The 22,763-nt window shown below is 41.3% G+C and overlaps 1 protein-coding gene across 1 annotated transcript in view; it reads left to right on the top strand.

Moving 5' to 3' along the window:
• The window catches only part of nlgn2a (neuroligin 2a), a 256,832-nt gene that overhangs the window by 69,566 nt on the left and 164,503 nt on the right, over positions 1-22,763 (top strand). Inside the window, exon 2 of the mRNA XM_084711539.1 lies at positions 17,556-18,450. Within this exon, the coding sequence (XP_084567665.1) occupies positions 17,943-18,450 (508 nt within the window). The 5' untranslated portion in view covers positions 17,556-17,942. The remainder of the gene's footprint in view (positions 1-17,555; positions 18,451-22,763) is intronic.

Genomic DNA, 22,763 nt, shown 5'->3' with positions numbered 1-22,763 from the left:
GCACTTTGAACTGTCTGTCATCAGTTGGACCTGATGAGATCCTAAAGCATAAAAAGAGTGTTCCTTGTCTGACTTGTAAATGATAAAAAAAAGAACTTAAGGACAGAGACCATTTCTTTCAGTGCCATAGAAGACACAGTGTGATTATTTATGAACAAATCTGCAGTGGTTGCCAGACCTTTATCCTTCCAGTAATTAAAGGTCTTCAACCCTTTTATAGCTGCACCATTTCATTAAATGGAGATATTCTAGGTCAGCCATTCCCAAACCTGAGAATGCCAAGCCCCAGTTTGAAATCTGGAGATCATCTGTGCCCCACCCAAACCTTTAATCACATCTCTCATCAACACACAAGACTAACTGTACCAATGACAAGATATAAGATACGTTCTGGTGTTGATGTGACAGGTCACCAAATAGCTCAGGTAAATGTATACGAACACATAATTTAAATCCCATGGCTTTGTTTTATTAGTTAGATAAAGCAAGAAAAAAGCTTGTGGCAGGGCATCATCAGTGGAAGCAAGTGTGAATACAGCTGTGGACTCCATATTTGCTGTATTGTGCTCTACAAATACAGATTACACTTTCAATTAATCCGTTGATGTCTTAATATCTCTTTTCTCTAGAGACTGGATGGCATCTCAGTTGGAAAATTACAGATTTCTGTCACTTTACACAACTTCTCCTACCTTCCTAATCCTCTAAGTCAATATTTTAATGGAAAGCTTTTATCTGTCCTAGGTCGCTAGTCCCTGCCCGACTGTAAACAAAGTCCAAGTGCCTTTCTGCTTGTCAAGTGTGCAGCTGTAAGTTACAACTGACATTCATCGGTTTGACTTTAGGCTGGCTCGAGGAGCAGCATTTTGCCCCCCCCCCCCTTCCATTTGTCCTTATGTACCCTCTATTCAGCCACTGTTGCTCTCTGTGCTATGTGTCAGTTTCCCTTAAGCAGCATTCATTTGCTCAATTAGACCCCATTCACCCCGTTTGACAAACACGCTGTAGCCATTTTCTGAAGCTGGGTCCCATGTTGCCTTGGGCTAAATTCTCCCCACTGATGCACTGCAGTGTCCCACTCACCCAGTTTCAAAAGGTGACCCTCCATTTACACCATTTATTTTAGTTCTTGTTCTCCATTCACATCACATTGCATTATTGACAGTCAGCGAAAACGCAATTTCATCGTTAAAGGCTGGTTGCACACAGTGAAATTCATCTGCAAATATTTGCTCCTAGAAGCTCATCACATATGGACTACTTGCAAGCCTACTTGGTGAACCATAAGACTTGAGATACCCAGGCAATCGGAAATCTCACCGCCTACTGATCATCTGGGGATTTCTAAAAGCAAGGTAGTTGCTTGAATGGTGGCGAGAATGGGCGCGAACAAACCTACGGCCCTTTAATTTTGAAAGGACACGCTTTACTGGACACAATGCTCTGCAGTGAGTAGTAAGCAGACAGTGTCGCCACCCAGTATGAAGAGCTGCCCTGAAGACTTTGGATTGGTTCGACAGTGGAGGTTTTCAATTGTTTTTTAATTGTTTCCGCCCAGTTTTATCAGTGAAAGCTGGGGAATTGTCCTCAGTCTCTACTGAGTGAAGTGTTTAGACTGTAGTGAACCTCACACTGTTTATTCAAAACACATTTTTTTCATGTTATTTTTCCTTACCGTTGGTTAAATAAAAGTGCATGGCGCAACGCAGATAATGGCTTCCTCCATTTTGGACTCATTGGCTCTCTGTTCCCCCAAAAGTCAGCGCTCTCAAGATGGCTCTCTGTTCCCCCAAAAGTCAGCGCTCTCAAGATGGCTTTCTATCAGTCATCAACACAAATTTGGTTTGGTTTAGATAAGAAATGGCACACCTAAGAGTCATTTCCTGTATATATATTTTTAGCATTTTTTGCCGCTGTCCTGCCACTTTAGGAGACTAGGAGCAGGTCCTGAGACTATAGAAGTTAACGTGAATACAGATTATAACCAGTTTCTTCGCCCCTCAGTCAATAAAGTATACTGGAACCTTTTTTTTTAATAAGCCACAGAACTAAAATGAGAAATCCAGAGAAAATTAACTTTGTTGTGGTGACATAGATGCATGCTATAATGTTTTAATGCAAACTTAAATTTGGGCTGTATGTAGTACTGTATCTGCTTTTATCCATCCACACGACATTCACAACACTTCTGAGCATGTCCACTTAGCAGAAAGCAAGTGTATACCATCTATACCATTGGCAGCTTGTTGAACTTGACGCGAAATATTAACGCTGATTTACTTTCCTGTGGGAGAATCAATAATCAGTGGATTCTCCTTTCAGGGAGTACGTAAAATTTTGCATTATTTAAATGTTAATGTGACAAAGCCTTTACTGACCACACCACTGTAAAAAAAAAAAAGTATCCAACAGGTTTGAGAGGAGTGCTTGTAAACCTTTGAGTCTGTATTGTAGCAATAATTGCAAACCAATTACTCTAAAGGTCCTGGAAGTTAAAGGCAGTTTTCTATATAAAACAGCTTTACATTATTGTTCAGTATGCATCAGGCACACCATTAATAGTGCCCTGTGAAACAGTGTTTGACGGTGTTGGACCATAAAAAAAGTGTAGTCTCTTTTCTGTTCAAAAAAAGTTTAATTACCACTGTAGGAAACTCTTAAAAGTTCTGCTTGTCTCGCTGTCTCTATACTGTGCTATAACCTACAGTGGTCTGATCCAAGGTCAAAACCACTTAGAAGACTGTAAAATATTTATGATATATGGAACGTGTTTAATGGCGGCGCTCTCAGCCAACCACTATATCTCCCTCCTCCTTCTCACGTTTCACTGAGCTGTGGCAGCGTCCTCCAGCACACGGTAGAGCTCTTCCCCGTGGGGGCGAGGACCACGCTGTCCTCTGCCTCTCCTGGGCTCTTCTAGTGGAATATATTGTGGGGTGAGCGTCCTAAAACAAGAGGAGGGGGGTAATCAGAGCACGACGACAGGGCAGGGCATTTTAAAAAAAAAAAAAAAGAGGCACTCATCCTCTTTGGGCGAGTGGAAAACGTCCAGAGTACTTTCCCAGACTAAGTGATGGGGCTGCGTATAGCTTGTGAATGTGTTTGTGTGTGGCTGCGAGGGTGCGCTGTCAGCCTGTGATTAATCTACCACTGTCTGTCTAATTACCACCCATGCCCCTCCGTGTTCCTCCGCTCTGCCATAGACGCGCTGACCCACACCGGAAACTCGCTGCTCCCAATGCAAATTAAAGCCCTGTAAATATTTGCTTTTAACTCTTGCCGACACATTGTTTCCAATTTTGCGCTCCGGTGGTCCGCAACCCCAACACCCCCTCCTCCGCACACACTTCGCACTCATACCGCCACTACCCACCGCCGATGTGTGTATGTGTGCGCATCTCTGTGTTGTCAACAAGTCTACTGACAGGCCCTACACTCTCCTCCTCCTCCGTCTAGCCCTCCCTCCGTCTGTGCCTCCTCCCATTGTGTCTGTGTTGTAGCTGGCAGTCTATCAGCCCATTCTCTTCCACTGTCAGCCCGGTCTAGTCTCTATAATGAGTGAATAGAGTCTGGGGAGGGAGGACAGACAATGTACAATGTTTAAAGATAGAAAGGCTGAATAGAAACAGTAAATTTCAATATGATTTTTTTCAATGTGGCTGAAAAGTTTTATGCTTTTGCGAGGCAGAAAAAAATTGTCCCTCACAAAAATGATGTTTACAGACATGCTTTAAAAAGCTTTAGGATGTTCTAGAGTGTCTATAAAGTAGAGGTGGGACAAAGTCATTTTTTGTGAGTCCCAAATTGAGTCATAAGTCAAGATAGTCAAGTCCTAAACTTTGAGTTCTGAGTCCTACTTCAAACTTCAAATATTGAACAAATTTGGAAGTTCTCCATCTGTAATTTTCAACCCACACATTTTGCACTCTACTTTCTGTTGACCTTTACATAGTTTTTATACCCAAATTGAATTTTTTTTTTTTTGTGTTAACTTGTGAAAAAAGTAACTTTTTAACCACTTTGGCCACTGTGGCCCCATAGAACCTGCTACAAGTTGAAATATAGTAATGCATTTAAATACAACTGTAACGGGAGCTGTGCAAAATCTCAAGTGATGTCACTTGGGGCATAAGACAACAAGTTGGATTACGTGAAAAAATCTGTATTTGTAGAGTGAAGCCTGGGTTTTACTCCAAAATGGACACATGCCTGTTCACTCTGTGTATACTACTTTCTGCAGTCCGCTTGGAGGACACACATATGCGCAGTAGATCGGCGTTATGTAGTGGCTGCGTGGACACTAAATGTAGACAACACAGACCTCTTTAGCCAGCTCCTGTCTCGTGATATGTGAGGCTACATTAGCTGCTACTGGCATAACCCTCAATAATCTGAGACCAGACTGTGTGCGGTCAAGGTGAATTGTTGATGCCAGGTTTTGAAAATGAAAATGCAATTCTATGAGTGAATCGCATATTCGCATTGACCCTAAAGTTATCCAGACTGTATTGTTACTGTATCAGCTGCTCCAATAATAAACTTCTCTTAACTGGATAAGCCTAAAAACTGAAAAATTCACCAGTCTCTGCTACATAAATTCATTTTAATTTTAGTTTATCTCTGTGAAATCCTCATGACCCATCTAAAACCTCTGCACAGTCAGATCCCACAGTAGATCACACTTTTTATTAAATTATGTATTTTTTATTGATTTGTTAATGTTAATGTTATATTTTTGACCAAAGTTTTTCACATAACTAATCGTTCTGAGTCTGACTGACATTCACATACTCACATAGGCTACATTCATCCTTCAATGCCAGAGCGGGGACTGTAGACTTTGAAACATCTTTACTTTCAGAATCAGTGCAAACTGCTTTCATTTGGACTGTGCCCTTGTAAGAATGGTGGTGTTTCTCAAGAGTGCAACACATTAATCAGCCAGCAAATTAATCTGAAAGCAGAGATCGAAAATGTCGCTTGAACATTTTTAATAGTAAATCAGAGATGGTAGTGTTGCATGCATTCTTTGCTACATAAAAATGGTAATATGAAAGTGTGGTCAAATGTAAAGTAGACTTGTGTGGGGTCATGATAGGTGATATTCTAACCCTACAGCACAAAACACAAAGTGTGGTGTTAAATTTCCATGACTTTACCTAAAGTCAGATCACTGCCATGACCTAACACTTTTTGTTTCTCCTTTCTTTTGCTGTTTCCAGAAGAGCTAAATGTTAGTTGATTGGTCTTCTCTCTACATTTCTCCATCTCTTAACATACCCCACCCCCCTTTAGCTATATCTGTTGAACTCTGGCCCGACTCTGATTCTCTCATTCCCACACACACACACATACACAGAGACGTAGGGCTGAAAAATAATGAAAATAAGGGATTGACAGGAGCCTGAGTGAGCACTGACCTGCCCGCCGGCTCTTTTCTATTCAGAGCCCACACAGAGGCTGTCAACAGAACAACACACATACAAACACGAGCGCGCGCACACACACACATATGTCCACCCCATCCACTGGCATTAATGTGGCATCTGCAGAGATGAAACGGCCCTTTTCTGTTCAGCCACTCACCATCCACTCTACAGTGCCCTCAAAATTACTTTGCGATCAACACATCAAAAGCACTGTCACACAGATAAAAGCACACACACCGCAGACATAAAGAGAAACTCCAAACAACATCACATTTTTGGAAAATGTATAGTATATATAACAGGGCAGGAATTTCACCATGGCAATGGCTGCCTTGCCCCCCTTCACTTTGCACCTGATACCCTGAGGCCACAGTGATGCCCCCCCTCCAGCTGATTTGACCATTTTCTCCTCGCTTTTTTCATGTCATTATGTGTCCTTTGTTGAGATCCTGATTAGACAACATCAAGTGAAACGCTGCGCAAATAACCAGTGGTGGATTAGATTTCAAGCCTTGTATGAACCGTAGGAAAACTGGATATGAACTTTCTTTGATCATAAAACCAGCATGTTATTCTACAATTCTGTGGTTTACACGGCAGGCTGGAGTCTGTGTTAACAGTGACAAACCGCTAGATCCACGCTATATGCTCATCTTCCCTTCACTGCGCTGCTGGATGCTCTGCCTCTGCCATTGGGTGAGGTAAGCCCTCTCATAAAGGGTTAATATCTCAAAACAAAAAGTTTGTGCCTCAAAATAAAGAGTTTGTATCTCAAAATAATGAGTTAGTAGCTCAACACGAGTTAGTGTCTCAAAATACTAAGTTGGTATCTCAACATAAGAAACTACATATATTATTCAGTGACTAGTCTGAGAAAGTTTCTCATTTCTTTTAAAGATGCTATTCCATCATTTTCAAATGCTAACTTATTACATATTGCATGCTATTTAGCATGACATCATTACATAGGCTGACCTCTGACTGACTTCCAGTGTCCCTGGTGTTGGGACATGTTAGGGAAAAAAACTAAAACTCATCTTTAAGCCTTTAGTGAAAGTCAGTGTATTATTTCCATGGACTTAAAACCATTGTCTTATTTGATGGCGTTGCTTCCCTGGTGTTTGACCTTTGTTCCCTTAAAAAAGTTACAACCACAAAGACAAAGTGGCCTTGTCCTTAAAATAATGAAATTTTAGGTCTTGTATATACACAGAAAAATGTGTGCATAGACTCGCACAAATACACACACACACACACACACACACACACACACACATACATACACACTCATAGGGACAGATTGACTTTCAAATGTCCAATTTCCGTGTCTCAGCCTTGATGTATTAATTAGTAAATGTGAAAACAAATGAGCTGCACTGATTCAAATACTGTCAGCCTTTCAAAGCCTTGAGATGATAATGAGCGTAATGTATTTGTGTGCGTGGGTGCATGTGTGTGTTCGTGCCCGGCTGCACACTGACAGGGTAAATGTACTGTACATTTTTTGCGTATATTAATTTTATTGATGTGACTGCTTTGATTCATCTTCATCTGTCGACCTCGTCCTTCCAGCAACCTCACTCTACTGAATTTCAGCTATTAGCCTGCACCGGCAGCCTGGCTATGTCAGGTTATTATCTATCATTAAGTTGAACCCGGTGTACTGACAGACTGACTGGTAACACAACACGTACAGAGAGGTGGCAAGCAATTACTGGAGAGGTCTTAGTGGCTGATTCTGCAACTGTATTGGAGGAGAATTGGGTGGAATTGGTTTTAGTGGGATTTAGATTGTAGTCGGTAAGCTATGTGGCAGAATGGTGACGGATTCGATTCGGAGACTGTGATCTCCTGGTTGATTTGTCTGCTGGAGGAAAACCGGGGGAAACTTTTTCGCGAAGGAGCCACATTGAATTTGTGGAACCAAATGAACAGCCATGTGTGTAATGAGAAAAACATAGAACAACCTCACTCACTTTAATCCTGTATACAGAATGGTTAGGATTTGGAAGAATACAGCAAGAAAAGTTTTTACCTTTCTAACCAAAATGTGCACCGATTTTTAGACCTTTTTCACAGCAGCTATTTTGACATGAAATAGTTGTATAAGCACAGGTGTTATCAATGCTACTAAGTAATATTCTGTCTATTGAGGTCAGACAGAGTCAGGGTGCTGCTATTGTGCATGCTGGCTCACTTGAAAGGCTCTGCTAAACGAAATGGAACAAAACCTTAACTAGTATCAAAAATGGCTGCTGTGAAAAAAGCCTATTACCAGATATGTAGAAATTGTCTGGCGCAGTTCCTCGTGTATCTCCCAGTAACTGAATCAAGACCGAGGACACGAGTCAAGCCGTGTCCAAACTTTGTTCAGTGTAACCGGGTCCGGGTAGAGTTCCATATTTGTGAATTGTTAGCAGCTCTGGTCGCATGATGTGTCTTAATCATCGCAGGAGAAAATTGTGACACTGAGAGTGTGAATCATGAAGCGCTGGGTGAGATGACACCCAGTGGTACTTTTTCCGTCCACAGCTGCACATTGATTGCTGGATTGTTCTGTTATAGGCTCTGGTTGGGTTTAATTTGGGGTGTAGTTTCAGTGTTTCCTTTAGATTTTTTCAGGTCCGTTGGTATACACAGAATAAACCCTAAATCGACATGGTACAGACATTCAGGTTTTTGTTTGCTCAGTACATTTCAAGGCTTAAAACAAAGTCTCAAGGACTCAAGGACAACATGACTTAATAAGCAGCAATAAGCTGTTTAACCTAAGACCTTTGCAAACCATTAACACATCATCAACACAGTGTGCACGAAATGCAGATCAACCACAAGTAATTGATTTCCAAATGAATAGATAATTGGCATTATTCTTGACATGAAAAGAAAGAGATTGGTGGAGGTTTGCATTGTGCAGTTATAGGGGAAACACGGGTTCAGACCGGCTCTGGCTGGTTACCTTTTGGGATTCTATGGTTGCTTTTGTTTAGACAGAATTCATCATTCAAGAATGTTGCTGTCTTTTGTCAAAACATGACAAACGTGGTTCTGCAGAAAAGCATGTTTATATTTGTCAAGGTGAGGTGCAGAGGAATGCAGGAATCATACAGTAAGTTTTAAAAAACTTTTTTTAAAGTGGCAGCAGATTTGAAGTAGACATTTCAGTCCCCAAGCTTTACCAAGTGGTATTATTGTAAAACAGGTGTTGCACAATATGTCGACATGTGTTCCCCCTTACCTTACTCAGCTACACCTAACCACAACCTACCCGTCAACTGTGGAGGGCACTGCGGTGGGTAACACTATCTAACAGGGGAACACATTTCAACACAACACTGGATTGCTTTTTGTTTTCCTCAGAGCAGAACTCCATGAAGTAATGATCAGCATTTCTTTGGAAATAAAAGAGAAAAGCGAAGCACTACAGCAGGAGTTGATGTTGGGGTGGAGGGGGGAGTAACATTAGGAGAAAACATTAGGAGAAAGAGCGTGAGTTTGTTCATTAATTTATTCTATAATGGAGACATCATTTTCCTGGGAAAGATCCTGCCCAGTGGCAGACCGATGAAAGCGAGGCTTACATGGAACCAATCTAAACACGGATGGTGTCATTATTTTATAGCCATTATACTCTGCAATCAACATTTACTGCATAACGATAAGTTAACGCAAAAAAGTTGTCTATCCACTTTGAATGAAAGAATGTTGCCAGTTTTAGGCGATTTTATTGAGGTGCTGTCCTTGTATGGTTTCTGTGTTTATGGAACATTTAACATTTGAGACACTGGGCTGCTTTTGTTAAACAAAAAAGAAGGTTTTGTTCTGTTTAATAATGTTACCAGAGCTCATGAATACTTTAAAATCACCAACCTTGTGAAGTCAAGCAGAAGAGCTAAATATAAAACTCACAGGAGTGTAGTAGAATATGAAAAGGCTCAAGCCTCAAACCATATTCCTTAAATCACTATTCTTGATGTATACGAGTCAATTACACAACCCCCTCTAATCCAAATCCACAGTCAGCCTTTAGAAACATAAAGGAATAATGCTTATTTCTTCCCAAATGAAGTGCAGTTTCAATCACGCTCACTGATCACACTTCAATCACCATGAGCGGAGACATGACCTTCATATGGAAGATTAACTGGCAGGTTAATTGGAGGAAGCCTCTCATAAACGTGGCACCGAACACTCCTCACAGCAATTAAAGATAACAAAGTAGGCTTGCTGTTAAAAACATGAAATCATAAGCACTTTGTGTAATTCTTTTCTTGATATGAGCAGTGAAGCGGCTCTCCCCCTCATGGCAACAACATCAAAGTCTGGTGTCAGTTTTGAAGTAGAGATCCGCAGAATAAAGGACAAGTAATAATTTGCGGAATATGATCTCTGGTGAGACTCGTTGTAATTAATGAGGGAGGAACTTGTTCACACATGTACAAGACAAAGACGCAATAATAACACCACCTGCAAAGTATATTGCCATCTAATTATCCGTGAAGTAAATTATAAAGCTTTTAATTTTTGCTGGGACTGTGAGCTAGATGTTTGAAGTCATAGTTTGTGATCTTGTATTGGATTTCATAACTGCAAAGTGTTCTTGTTATTTCAATCTATTTATATATAACATATAATTCATAAGTGTCACAAACACCTTCACAACATGGCAAAGCTTTCACACATCTCACAGTTCCTCCTGATCAATGCCACTGTAAAGAAAAATCACTTTCTCCTGTCTTGCATTTCATCAGGAGGTGATACCCTCTATTAGGCCGGTCGACCTGTTTGTTTTGACACTGTCCCACAGAGGACTCTGATTTTCCAAGCTCCGTCAAATAAATCTAACCCTGCATAATTACTTCACTGCTAAGAGTTCCTCTGTTATAACGAAGGTATAGTTAATTGGGCACTATGTTGTTCCTTTACTTAAGGAAATAGTTTGACGTATTGGGGAGTGTGCTTACTGGGTTAAGGATTAATCAGTTATTCTACGGAAGATTATTAAGAGCCTTGCATAAGGGGAAAAAATGAGAGGGGGATTTTTTTTTTTTTTTTTTTTGCATTCCAAGAATAAAGTTGAAATGTTGAGAAAACAACAAAGATAACAAACTAGCACCTCTTAAACTCTTTAATGAGCTTCTTATATCTTGTAAGTGTGTTTTTGTGTGTGTGTGTGTGTGTGTGTGTGTGTGTGTGTGTGTGTGTGTGTGTGTGTGTGTGTGTGTGTGTGTGTGTGTGTGTGTGCTTACATCCTGGACTACTGTCTTTGTCAAGGGCATATTTAATGTCCAGTTACAGAATCAATCATTATCAGTATCTCTTTTTTATCTAACTCTTTGCAAGGAAGAAAATCACAAACTATATAACAGCAACAGAAAAATATAATTATTCATCTTTTGTGTTTTTGTAAATAATTGGGTCTTTGTCATCTGTGCACTATGTAAATACAGTTTGATGAAGTGAAACTCTAAAAGTGAGCTCCTGAACTGTCTCCAACTAAAACAAAAATTTAAAAGATCATTTTGAAACTTACCTTAAATGAACGGTTTTCTGTGATTTGCTGTCTTGTGAGCAGGAATATGACTTGAATCGTCTACCTGCTTTTGAATTGTACATTGCTTTGTAAACATGCATTATCTTGCTGAGCTTGCGAGCTCGAGAGACACTAAGCTGTCTTATTTTCCCTCTGCTTTTAAGACAGTCCTTTTAGCGTAGATGCTGGGAAAATGACGTGTGATGCTGTGCTCTTCAGCGGCCTCCTGACAGATCAGTCATTCTGCTTTCCTCTCCACCTTACTGAGGAGCATTTAGCTGTCCGTTCTGCGTTATATGCTCAGCATTCACTGTCGACTTTCCCTTCACAGCACTCTTTTCTTTTTCTTTTTTTGTGCGGCAGAAGGAATATCGACTGTACTGAGCAATGGTGACATTGTTATAGCCCAGCTGAGGGCCTAATAATAAGAATATTACTGCACCGTCTATTGGAATTTGTTTACAGGCAAGAGACATTTCAGGTCTACAGATTAAACTACAAAATTATATCACTTACAGATTTGTGGGTCAGATTAAAGTGTTTGACAGGCTGGCTCTGGCCCACAGCTTGTGGTCCTAGTTTAACCATGTTTTCTCTAAATGATGAAGGGCACAGCAGTCTGTGAGAGCATAGGGATGGACAATATGTCCAAAATCCTCTCTCAGTAATGGTATATATCATGATACACTTGATGACACACTTTAAAGCACAGTAAATCTAATATTCTTTCAAAATGGAAGCCTTAAGGTTCTAAATGAGAACAATAATTTTAAGTATTACAGGTTTAAGGGATGCTTCCTGTTAACCAGCTTAGAGGTGCATCACTGCAACCAACTGTCACTTTGACCTCATGTGAGAACACAAATTTTGTGTTCTCGTCTGCACCCTAACCATATGAGAGCACGAAATTACAGGTTTCAGTCCTGTTACCATAAACAGTGCCAGCATGATGCCCAACACCTCACTGATTGCAGATTACACGTTGCTGTGATAAAAATGTCTGCTAAAAGCCTGGTTTGTACCTACTTTGAATAATGGTTAGTCATGAAAAACATTTTTTACCATCTTTTTGTGCTTATCCGCAATAATACAGAGTCACGCAGCCCTTTAGCAATACAGCCGGCAGTAAACAAGCTGGTCAAGAATCGAAAATAGGATTTTTTTTTTGTGTATTGCATTGTCCTCCAGAGGTTTCCCTGCGCCGCACATTTAGATGAGAAATACCAAGTGAGGGAGAAATGAAGGAAGGTGCAGAGAAAGATGAGGTTTATACTGATGGTCTGCAAGTGAACGACCTGTGTGATCGCCCTCCTTCACTCTGCCTCGCAGGACTGAGGAAAAACATTCTCCTCATGACATGAATCATAGATGTGTGCGCATCAGTGTGTGTCAGAGATACAGTATTTTGGGAAATCCTGTTCCTTTAAGTCTGTGTCTGTAAAACTGATAGTATGTGCTACCTGCATTCCAAACACCACACACGCTACCACTTGTATCTCCTATACGGCTCTGTTGTCATGCTCGACTCCCCTCCCACCAGCAAACCCCCATCCCCGCCCCAGAACACCCACCCACCCTTCATTTCTCCGTCTTTGCTTCATCAATCACTTAAGCCCTCCCACTGCTCACAGCAAAGCTGGACCTATTAGACGCTCTAATTGAGCCAATTAGCAATTAAACACTCAGATGCACCCAAAAATTCTGTAGGTCCCTCTAGGCATGCTCACGCCTGCCAGGGCCTTGGAGTTTTACCAGGGATTCCACTGCCCTCTGCACCGAGAGCTTGAGGTGCAATTTTTGGGCAGGATGAGTCTGGTTGGCCCTTGGCTCTGTTAGATGCCCACTTCTCTGAGATGGAATGGCTATATGCCACCTGCTCAATACCAGACTGTAAACAAAGTTCACAGCTTTCGCCAACACAGTGTTACAGTTCTACAAACATCCTGATTCCTTTGTGCCTTTTAGTTCAACATTCTATGGAAACAGTGAACGGCATTCATTGCCGGCTAGCTGCCGAGCTACTGAAGCATGGGTTTACTAAGTCTACTCAAACTGCTAATATGATCCATACAGAAAAACCAAAGGACATAATTCACTGCGGTTTGTGCCACCAGTTCCTTAAACTAGCCCAGAAGTCTAGTTTATTTTTCATCAGACACAATGCATTCAGGAAACTTCAAATAGCAATTCATGTGAAAAAGTTGTGTTAAATTGCCTTTTCTGTTTTGTTTTTACAGAAACCCCCTGAAGTTTGCATTTGGGCCACCAAATTTAGGGGCTGGTGGTCTGTAGTGCCAGTGCTTAAAAATATCAGCTTCTATCTTTGGTTGCACACCAAAAAAACAGATAAATAGATGTTTGCACATTGTTTCCACTGCTTCTGAGTCACCCAAAAAATCAGCTATTGCAGGTGTAAATATGAACAAGGAGACAGTTAGCTTCACTTAATGTAAAGACAAGCAAAAGTAAAAAGTTTTAATGAATGGCTATATGCTACCTGCTCTGCCCCAAACTGCAGACAAAGTTAGCAAGTAGCGAATAGTGGAATATTTAGCAGCTAAGCCAAATATTTTCCTCAGGAGTTGGTGCAGACCAAAAAAGAGCTGAATAGAGTGAATAATAGATTATAGCAACTGGAGATACTGCATCAGTGTTGTGTTCAAAGATTGTTTTTACTGCCCCCAAGTAGCCAAAAGATAAATAAGTAAAATTTTAAAAATGTGATTTAATAAATCAGATTTAAATATGAAGCTACAACCAGGGGACAGTTAGTTTAGTTTGAGCATGAAGACTAGAAAAAGGCATCAAAGGTAACAAAATCCACCCACCAGCACCTCTAAAGCTCATTAATTAACATTTTATGTGTATGTTTTTTTTGGAGGGGGTTATTTGCTGAATTGCTTTTTGGTCGAACGCATATTTTAGCATATATGTACAATACCAGTATCAATCAATCCCAGTTCCCCAAGCTTGAGATGCTGGTTTTGGGCCAGACGAGTGTGGTTGGACCCCTGCTTGGGCCTTTGGACGTGACTCTGTTAGATGTCCACTTCTCTGAGAGGCTCCAGGGTCAGTGAAGCAGCTCTCCAAGTCGCTTTTGCTCAAGGAGTCTAAAGGGTCTCTGCTGACCAGAGAGAAGCTTTTCATTAACACCAGGACCTGTTTCCTCTCCATTTACATTCCCACTTCACATCTCTCGTTTGTCTCTCACTATCCCTGTTCCCTTTTTGCCTCACTTTCTCTTTATCTCTGCCTCCCCGTCTCCCAGTCTCTTTCATGTATTTTGGAGGATGAAAGTTGAATGGTAGATGTTGGTGTGTGTGGGTGTCGTCGGGTGGGTGGAGGCCTGGTCCCTCCATGCAGTGCAAAGCAGGCCGGCCTCCAGACTCTCCATGGTTTAATTAGAGCACACATCGTGCTGCCCGCTCCTCCGTGAGAGGAGACGCTCCCAGATGCACACATGGGCGCGTGGGCAGAACAACAAAGTCCACGCTGAGAGGAACAAAGACAGACACCAATATATTTAGGCTGAATGCACTGTACCAAAAGAAGACACTGAGCGATTACAGACGCTACAGACTTGTTCGCAATTACCGCTCTCTGGAAGAACACAAATGTGTTTTCACCAGTTTTTCCCCACAAGCTCGAATCCCCTCAAAGAGCTTGTTGCACATAGGAAACTTTATTATTACATGAATGAGCCTTCTTATTTGTATGTCTTACATCAGTGTTAGTGCGACTGCTTGCCTGCTCATCAGCCTATATTCTCTAATTATCTGCCGTCTTGCCCGAGGACGCTTAACTCCCATACTTTCAAATTCAAATGGCTTTATTGGCAGTGGGAGAAGGGAAAAAAAAGACAACAAAAACACAGAGGCGCTCCAGTGGGTGCAGGCGATGCAATAATACGGTTAATGATGACTTTAAATGGGACAATTATGGCATGGTGATAAAGCAAGAGAGAGCGTGAAAGAAAGAAAGAGGTAATGGTGAATTTTAAAAATCAGATAACAGAAATAGTGTGTGTGTGTGTGTGTGTGTGTGTGTGTGTGTGTGTGTGTGTGTGTGTGAACATAAAAGAGATTTCTCAGCTTTTCCTGTATAGTCTTCATTACTGCTACGGTGTGCATCCTCTACACTCTCAGAAATAAGGACTCCAAAAGGGTTCTTCCTGAAGAACTGAGGTACCATTGCTTCTGAAGAACCCTTTTATGAAGAAAGTGTACATCAATGGCTCTTTCTCAGAATAGGGACTCCATTGAGAACAGTTTTCATCCAAAGAACCCTTTTTGGATGACAGAGTTCTTGAATGAAAGCATGGGTATTCAATGATGTTTTTAATATCTGCAGAATACAACATGGTTCTTTACAGAACTATCAAAGCACAGGAAGGTTATAGGTGAAAACTCTAAATATATTTTTAGATTTGCCTGGTTGGGTTCTGCATGAAACCCTTGGAATAGAAAAGCGTTCTCTGTAGAACTCTTTGGTGGGTTCTACATAAAACCCCTTGGAATATTAAAGAGTTCTTGGTAGAACCCCCGGGTGAGTTCTCGTTAGGACCCTTAAAAAGAGGAAAATTCCGGATAGAACCCCCAGAAGGCCCTTTTCCACCAAATTAACTCTGGTTCTTGTACCAGTTCCATTCAAGGGTATTGGAACCTTGGTACTATCTAGTGTACCAACCCACATTTCCACCACTTTTGAGCAGAACTTGTTCCAAACCAATCTGTTTTTGGTGTAAATGCTTAGGATGCATATTGGGAAGGGAGGGTTCTGAGTGAAACTATTACACAATAGAAGGGTTCTCTTTAGAACCTCTCAAAGGGATTTATGGGTTAAACATTTTGCAGATGCTCTTGGTGTAACTCTTTATGTTGGGTTCTTGGCAAAGCCCTCTGAAGGATTCCAAGTAGTAACCTTTATGGATAGTCCTACCTGCATCCAAAAAGGGTTCTCCTATGGGGGCAAGCCGAAGAACCCTATACGGTTCTAGTTGGCATTTGTATTTCCAAGTGTGTACCATTACATAACAGCAGCCAACAATGTGATGACTGTATAATCTCCTCCATGCCTCATGCATTTCTGACTGGGTCTGTTACATGAGGATTTGCACATTTGCGCAGTAGATTACATGAATGAGTGTACAGTGTGTGGGCACTCATTCATGTGTGGGTCATTGAAGGCTTACCGCGTGCATGTGTGTGTTCTCTGTGCTCCACATGTAGCCCGAAAGTGTCCCGGGCTGTTATAAGCTGCTTACAGGCGCACATTACTGACCTCTGACCTTACTGGGCAGTGAAAGGCTCCCCCTAATCTCTGGCCTCTACTCTTCGTCAGTGCTGCCTACAGTATTTTTATCTGCAGAACCAGCGCCGAAGCCTTTGAGAAATTAATAACCATAAATACTGAGGCATCAGTGCCAATGTTGTCAGAAGAAGACTTGATGTAGTGGCGTGACTACATCAGCCGCACCATATTAGCTCGCCGCAGAGATGTGAGCCCGTTAGGGGTAAGCTGGTGGGTTAGACACAGTTCACCAGGAGGGATTTGGTGCATGTCCTCATGTAGGTCAGACGAGGACAGTTTGAACAAGTCCAATTTAGGGTTTTCATCCATAATAGATGGGAAGAGTCGTGTAGAAATGTGCACTGAACATGGAGCATACATGAGATTTCTGAAAATCAGAGCAAGTAAATGTGCTCGTAAGGTTCCTCTACATTGCAGATAATAGGGCCAAGATATGTATCCCCCAGTCTGATACTGTCATGAGACGTGGGTGCCGATTTAATATGTATTGGAATAAGTATTGCAATTCAACATTATGATTTATTGTAGTTGTTTACTTCTTTAACACAAGACCATGGGGAAAAGTTTTATATTTTTCTCGATTTTTTTTTTTTTTTACTATGAGAGTAATAAATAAAATATAAGTATTATATACCCAGTATTGGAATTTTGAGTTTGAATTTTGACCTTTTAAGGTTGCTGTAGGTTTTCAGTGTGGAATGTTGATGCCCACAGTAACAGACCGAGGCTGTGTCTGATTCCACGCTAACATGCTATTTATTGCACTAAAACAGTATGTGAGATTCTTTAGTAGAGTTTTCATCCATAATAGATGAGGAGAGTCATGTAGAAATGTGCATTTAACATGAAGTATACATGAGATTTCTGTGGGTCAGATTAAGTTGCAAGGCAAGTAAATGTGATCACAAGGTTCCTCCACATGCTGTGTCTTTCAGCCTGTGATGCAGTCATGTAGAGTGAAACACGCTGATCAGCACATGAAATGTTCTCGAAATGAAGCCCATTGACTTGATCTCAACAATCCTGTCTGTTGAGTCTTGTTTCATTTCCACAGCTTTCATTTCAGGAAATATTTTTCGCTTGGCACCAGTTGAAGGGAAAGTGTTGCACTGACAGCATTTAATGGAATATATTTCTGTTTCAGATAAGCTATAATCTCTCTTATCTTTCTCTCTCCCCCAACCTCCCTTTGCCTCCTTCTCTCCTTCTGTTTTTCTCTCTATGTATCACCGTCCTCTAAATCTCTTCCCTCCTCCTCCCTCCTCCTCTGTCTCAACCTGCAGAATTCAGCGGCAAATCAAATGATCTGGATTATACGAGACCAATAGGGATGGAACGCAACAGAGCCATGGCTGGGGAAGTGTTTCGGATCACCATCGCTCAGAATCAACACTGACCTGGCACCCCACGCCGAGGTCCAACCTCCTCCTCCAGCACCCCAAGGACCCTTCTTTACCCCAACAACTGCTTTGCCCCCTCATCTCTCCTTCACTCAGCGCTCCTGGTCTGGATCAAACCTCCAAAAAATCTCCTTTTAGTCGTTCAGGGGCTGCCTGCTTTTGTTGTTTTAATCCCCCTCTTATGTTTTACCTTCCAGACTGTTGGTTATAATCCACATTCTGTCAGAAAAAAAGACTCCAAAACAGACTAGAAGCAGGTGGCTGAACAGTATGAATCCAGCCATGTACTCCCTTCCACTTGCTCTAAGTAAACAAAGCCGGCAGGGTTTGTTGTCCAGGACACGCCCCCTTAGTCTCATGACAGACTGGTGCCTAATGGGTGTGCTAGGCCTCATCCTGCTCATCAGCCTGGCCTCGAGCCAGAAGATAGACCCTTCCAAACACCCCATAGTCACCACTAACTATGGCAAGCTCCGAGGCATAAAGAAAGACTTGAACAATGAGATTCTGGGCCCCGTAGAGCAGTACCTGGGCGTCCCCTACGCCACAGCACCCATCGGCGACCGCCGCTTCCAGCCGCCTGAAGCCCCTGGATCCTGGCAGGAGATCCGCAACGCCACCCAGTTCGCCCCTGTGTGCCCTCAGAACGTCCACGGTGTGCTCCCAGAGATTATGCTGCCCGTGTGGTTCACAGACAACCTGGACGTGGCGGCGGGTTACATCCAGAACCAGAGTGAGGACTGCCTCTACCTCAATGTCTACGTGCCCACGGAGGATGGTGAGTGAACAGTATTACATGAAGGGTTGGTGGAAGCTGGGAAATGAGGGACAGTGAATTGACTGTTCGCTAAGCCCTGTTCTCTTAGTTACTGTTGCTAGATTTATTACTTGAAATTCTTATAATTTTTGGTCGTTCATTTCAGACAGAGATAGAAAAAGCAGTCTCCTCATTTCTAGCCAGCGACCGTTGATTTCATTGGCTGAAATGACTACTGACAACTGGCAGATTTTCTGTTACCTTCTTGAGCTGATTGGAAACGACTGACTGACTTTTTAATGTATTTTCAGCTCACTTATTTTAAAATGAGAGCCCTGTGAAGGGGTCTTTAATATTCACTTGATGGATACATGCAAGATATCATCTTTGGTGCAGATCCCAGTGGAGACAGAGGGGACATGTCCATCCTAACTTAACACATAAGCACACACTTTGTGAAGGTTTTGTGTATGTAGCCCATATCCTGCTAAATGTTCTGTACCTGATTCGTCACTTTCATCTGGTGAAAACAAGTGCTGTAGTGCTGGGCCACTCAATTCTAGTGTTTTAAGTGTGGATTCATATTTTCAATCATATGTTTTACTTTTAATATTAAAGGACCAGTGTGTAGGATTTAGTGGCATCTAGCAATGAGCTTGCAGACTGCAAACACTTCGCTTCACCATCCCCTTCTAAATGTGTAGGAGAGCATACGGTGGCTATGAAACCCATGAAAAATGTGTAAGTCCCCACCAAGAACCAGTGTTTGGTTTGTCAGTTCTGGGCAGCAGTAGAAGCCTGGTGGTGTAACATGGAACATAAATCCCTGTAAATCTTACACACTGGACCTTTTAAATAGGATAGCTTTTTAAACGAGGACTAGCCGATGTGTTTGGTGAATGCAACACTGCCTACGATAGGCCAGTTTTGGATGGATATGCTGGAGTGTAAACTTCACCAAATTCAAAACTTTAATGTAACCTTTAATCCCACAAAATAATGTTTGAATTGACGGGTTTCTATGGCTGGTACGCTAGTATGCTAGTATACCAGTTAGCCAGACTTGCTTATAGTGCAGCTTAGGTTTGTACAGACACACATCCATTCTGCACACTTTTGCTCTTGTATTTTTGATTTTGGAGAAGGAAAAAGAAATATAGAAACCACCATACTCATTCTGTATATGAAGTATTGCTCTTACTACAACCCCATCTACACCATTTCAGGAAATGGAAAAAAAATCAAAAACTTGACAGGCCTGGTTATGGTTGCTCAGCTATGACTTGACAATCACTGTTGAGGGGATGGGTTTAGCGAACAGCCAATGAGGACCACTCAAAAGAGAGTGAATTCTAGGGAAATTTTCTTCATATGAGAAAATGACTGGAAAACTTGTGAATATTTGTATTCTTTTCTAGGTCCATGCACAACTTTAAACATCATAAATATTGCATATACATCATGTAGATAGTGAAGGATAGGGTGTGTGGGGGGGCTTATATAAAAAAGAAATATGCAAAACCCATGGATGGTCAAAGAATTTTTCAATTACCCTTCCCTGGTTTTACAGTACATCCCATTCAAGGTGTTATAAAGCAGGAGAACAAAGGCCAGGGCTGAAGCAGTTTCCAGATGCTTTATGAGAAAAGGATTAGGTGACATTTGACTTTTCTTACCTTTTTACCGTCAAGAACCCTCTTCTCTCGACTCAGATCTTTCGGTGGACGTTTTTGTCTGCCCGCGCACTATTAGGTGTGTGAGCAATAAAAGAGAAATATTTCCATTTTGTCGGCAGATGTGATATGAAGAGTAGAGACTTCCATCACCCCTCTTTCTCTCTCCTCGCCCAGGGTATTGTAAAGACTTGTTTCACGCTTGTCTTTTCATTTCTCTACCTCTAATATAAGATGCACAAAACCTGCACCTTTTATAGAGAAAAGGCTCTAAGAGTCATGTTGGTGTGTTTTTAACACGCAGAAAGTGGTTTTTAACATGCATTTGGTTTGATCTTGTGTTATGTTATGCATGCCGCGCAAATTACAGCAAGATACCAAATATCACTGCAGACTCACTGTTTGACTGATCTGAACACCATTTAGATCACTTGATATCTACCATTTATACATCTGCTTTTTGATGCATTTGAATGAATACTTTTGAAGATATAGGTAATGTTAATTGATTTTTTGATTGAAAAATATAGAGTGATGGACTTGGAGGACTTCTTTTTGGAGTTTGAATTATGAAATGTCTAAAAAATTAGATTTGCTGTAATAAGTCCAGACCACTTGAATTTATCGTGACCAAATCTGATGCATCGACTGATTCAGGACCCAAGATTTCCCCAAGATGTTTCACCCTAGAGGTTAAACACAATGTGCTTGAGTACATCAGTTTAATGTAAACTCCTGAACAAGTGTCATAATTTTTTATGTTGATTTCTCATTGCATTCATGAGTTAATGCAATTTTTTGAAAATTGGCTATTTTAAAAAAAACTTTTTGGACTGGTCCAACGGTTTAAGATGAATTTGAAAATAGGATTTTGAGAAAACTGAGAAAGACTCAGTTGACATTTGACATTTATAAAGCAGAAGTCCAGTTCAGAAAATATGCAGAAAAATTGAAAGATTAAAATGGCACAAGACTTTTGAGTTTACACCAAGTTTTCAAGATTATGACAAAAACATAAACTTGATTGTTACAGCGAGATCAATAAGGGTCATTTTTCCTTTTTGCGTCAGCAGTGGGTGAAAGTTGCATCCCACCTGCTAATTTTGGTGAGTCCTAGCCAAAAAAACTAAGAAGAAAGAAGAAGCACAGGAATAATAAGATCAAAAACAGTAGTTTGCAGTGAGTAACGCTCCTTGGACCCCGAAAAATTCAACATCTATCAATATCGTTGCGTGTGTGCCTTTATGTTTGTATTCATGTATCTCTATACTGTCTATATGTTCACACTGATGTATGTTTCTGTAGCGATGAGGTGCTGATTTCCACTTTTTCCTCATTCTAACACATTTCAGTCTCCCTTTCAGCACTCGACTGGACTTTTTTTCAGTCCTTTCACAGCTCAACACCCTTCCTTCCGCCTCTCCACTCCAACACAGCAGCCTCAGCCCTCAGCAGCCCGTCATTGCCACTTATAGCTCCTCCGGCACATATAGAACACTATACATCAGGTCTTGAGTCATTTCACACTGTCACACATTTTTTTCTTTTTTTTTTTTTTTTCCTTTTTCCTCCCTGTTTTTGCAAGATGTATGACTGTGTGGAAATACACGTGCCATAACACGGAGAGACAGACACTATATACTCATACCCACTTGCACACACTCTGTGTACAGTATACTCTGTGGAAATGTCACACAGGTGTAAAATACAGTCCAATAATAACCTTCATTCATCAAGATGAAACATCACCCAACATACACTCAACATCGTCAGCATAATACTTAACTGTATCAGTCAGCATGTGGGCAGATGTGTACTGAATTAAAAATTGCACATATGTGTAATTAGAAAAAAACATGTCTGGCAACATATGAACTCATTTAATCCCTCATTATCAATCATTGCTGGTATATTTATGGAGGTCAAGTCAGGCATGACATTGCTAGCCTCAGCACTCCCTCCAGCAGCCTCAGGGTTGTCTTTCAATTTCCACATCTGATTCTCCATCCGCATTGATTTTAAGTCATTTTTCACACATACTGCTGGGGAAGGAGGGGAAGTGAAGAGAAGAGAGGAAACAAGCATAGCAGGAGAGAAGGGTTGAGGTGATGGAGGAAACAAGGAGAGGAGTTGAAGAGATGAGAGGTAACAAGAAAATAACAAGAGAGCAGAGAAGGTGATGGGAGGGAATAAGGAAAGGAAGCAAAAGGAGGAGAGGAAGCATGCCAAAGAGATGAGCCAAAGAAATGGGAGGAAACAACAAAGATGAGACAAGGAAGGCAACAAGGAGAGGACGCAACAGCAGGAGAGAAGGCAAGAAGAGGACAGGAAACAAGAAAAGCAGAAGAGGTGGGATGAAAGAAGCAAGGGGTAAAGAGAAAACAAGCAGAGGGTGATGAGAGGAGGAAGCTGGAGGAAAGAAGAAGATAGAAGCAAGGAAAAAAGGTGGTGATGTGAGGAAATGAGGAAAGTGGAGGGGAAGAGTCAAGGAGAGGATAGGGGATGAAAGGGGAAGAGAGAAGGCAAAGAAAAGAGACAAAACGAAAAAAGCATTGGAGGAAACAAGGAGAGAAAAGGAGAGGAAGTAAGGTAAGGAGATTAGACGTAAATAGGAGAGGACAGAAAGCAAGATGTGGATAGGAAACCAGGAAAACAGATGTA

Source organism: Lutjanus erythropterus, chromosome 23 (genome assembly GCF_056507025.1).
Source record: "Lutjanus erythropterus isolate fLutEry1 chromosome 23, fLutEry1.hap2, whole genome shotgun sequence".
Lineage (NCBI taxonomy): Eukaryota > Metazoa > Chordata > Actinopteri > Lutjaniformes > Lutjanidae > Lutjanus > Lutjanus erythropterus.
This window is presented reverse-complemented; position numbering and strand designations above follow the sequence as displayed.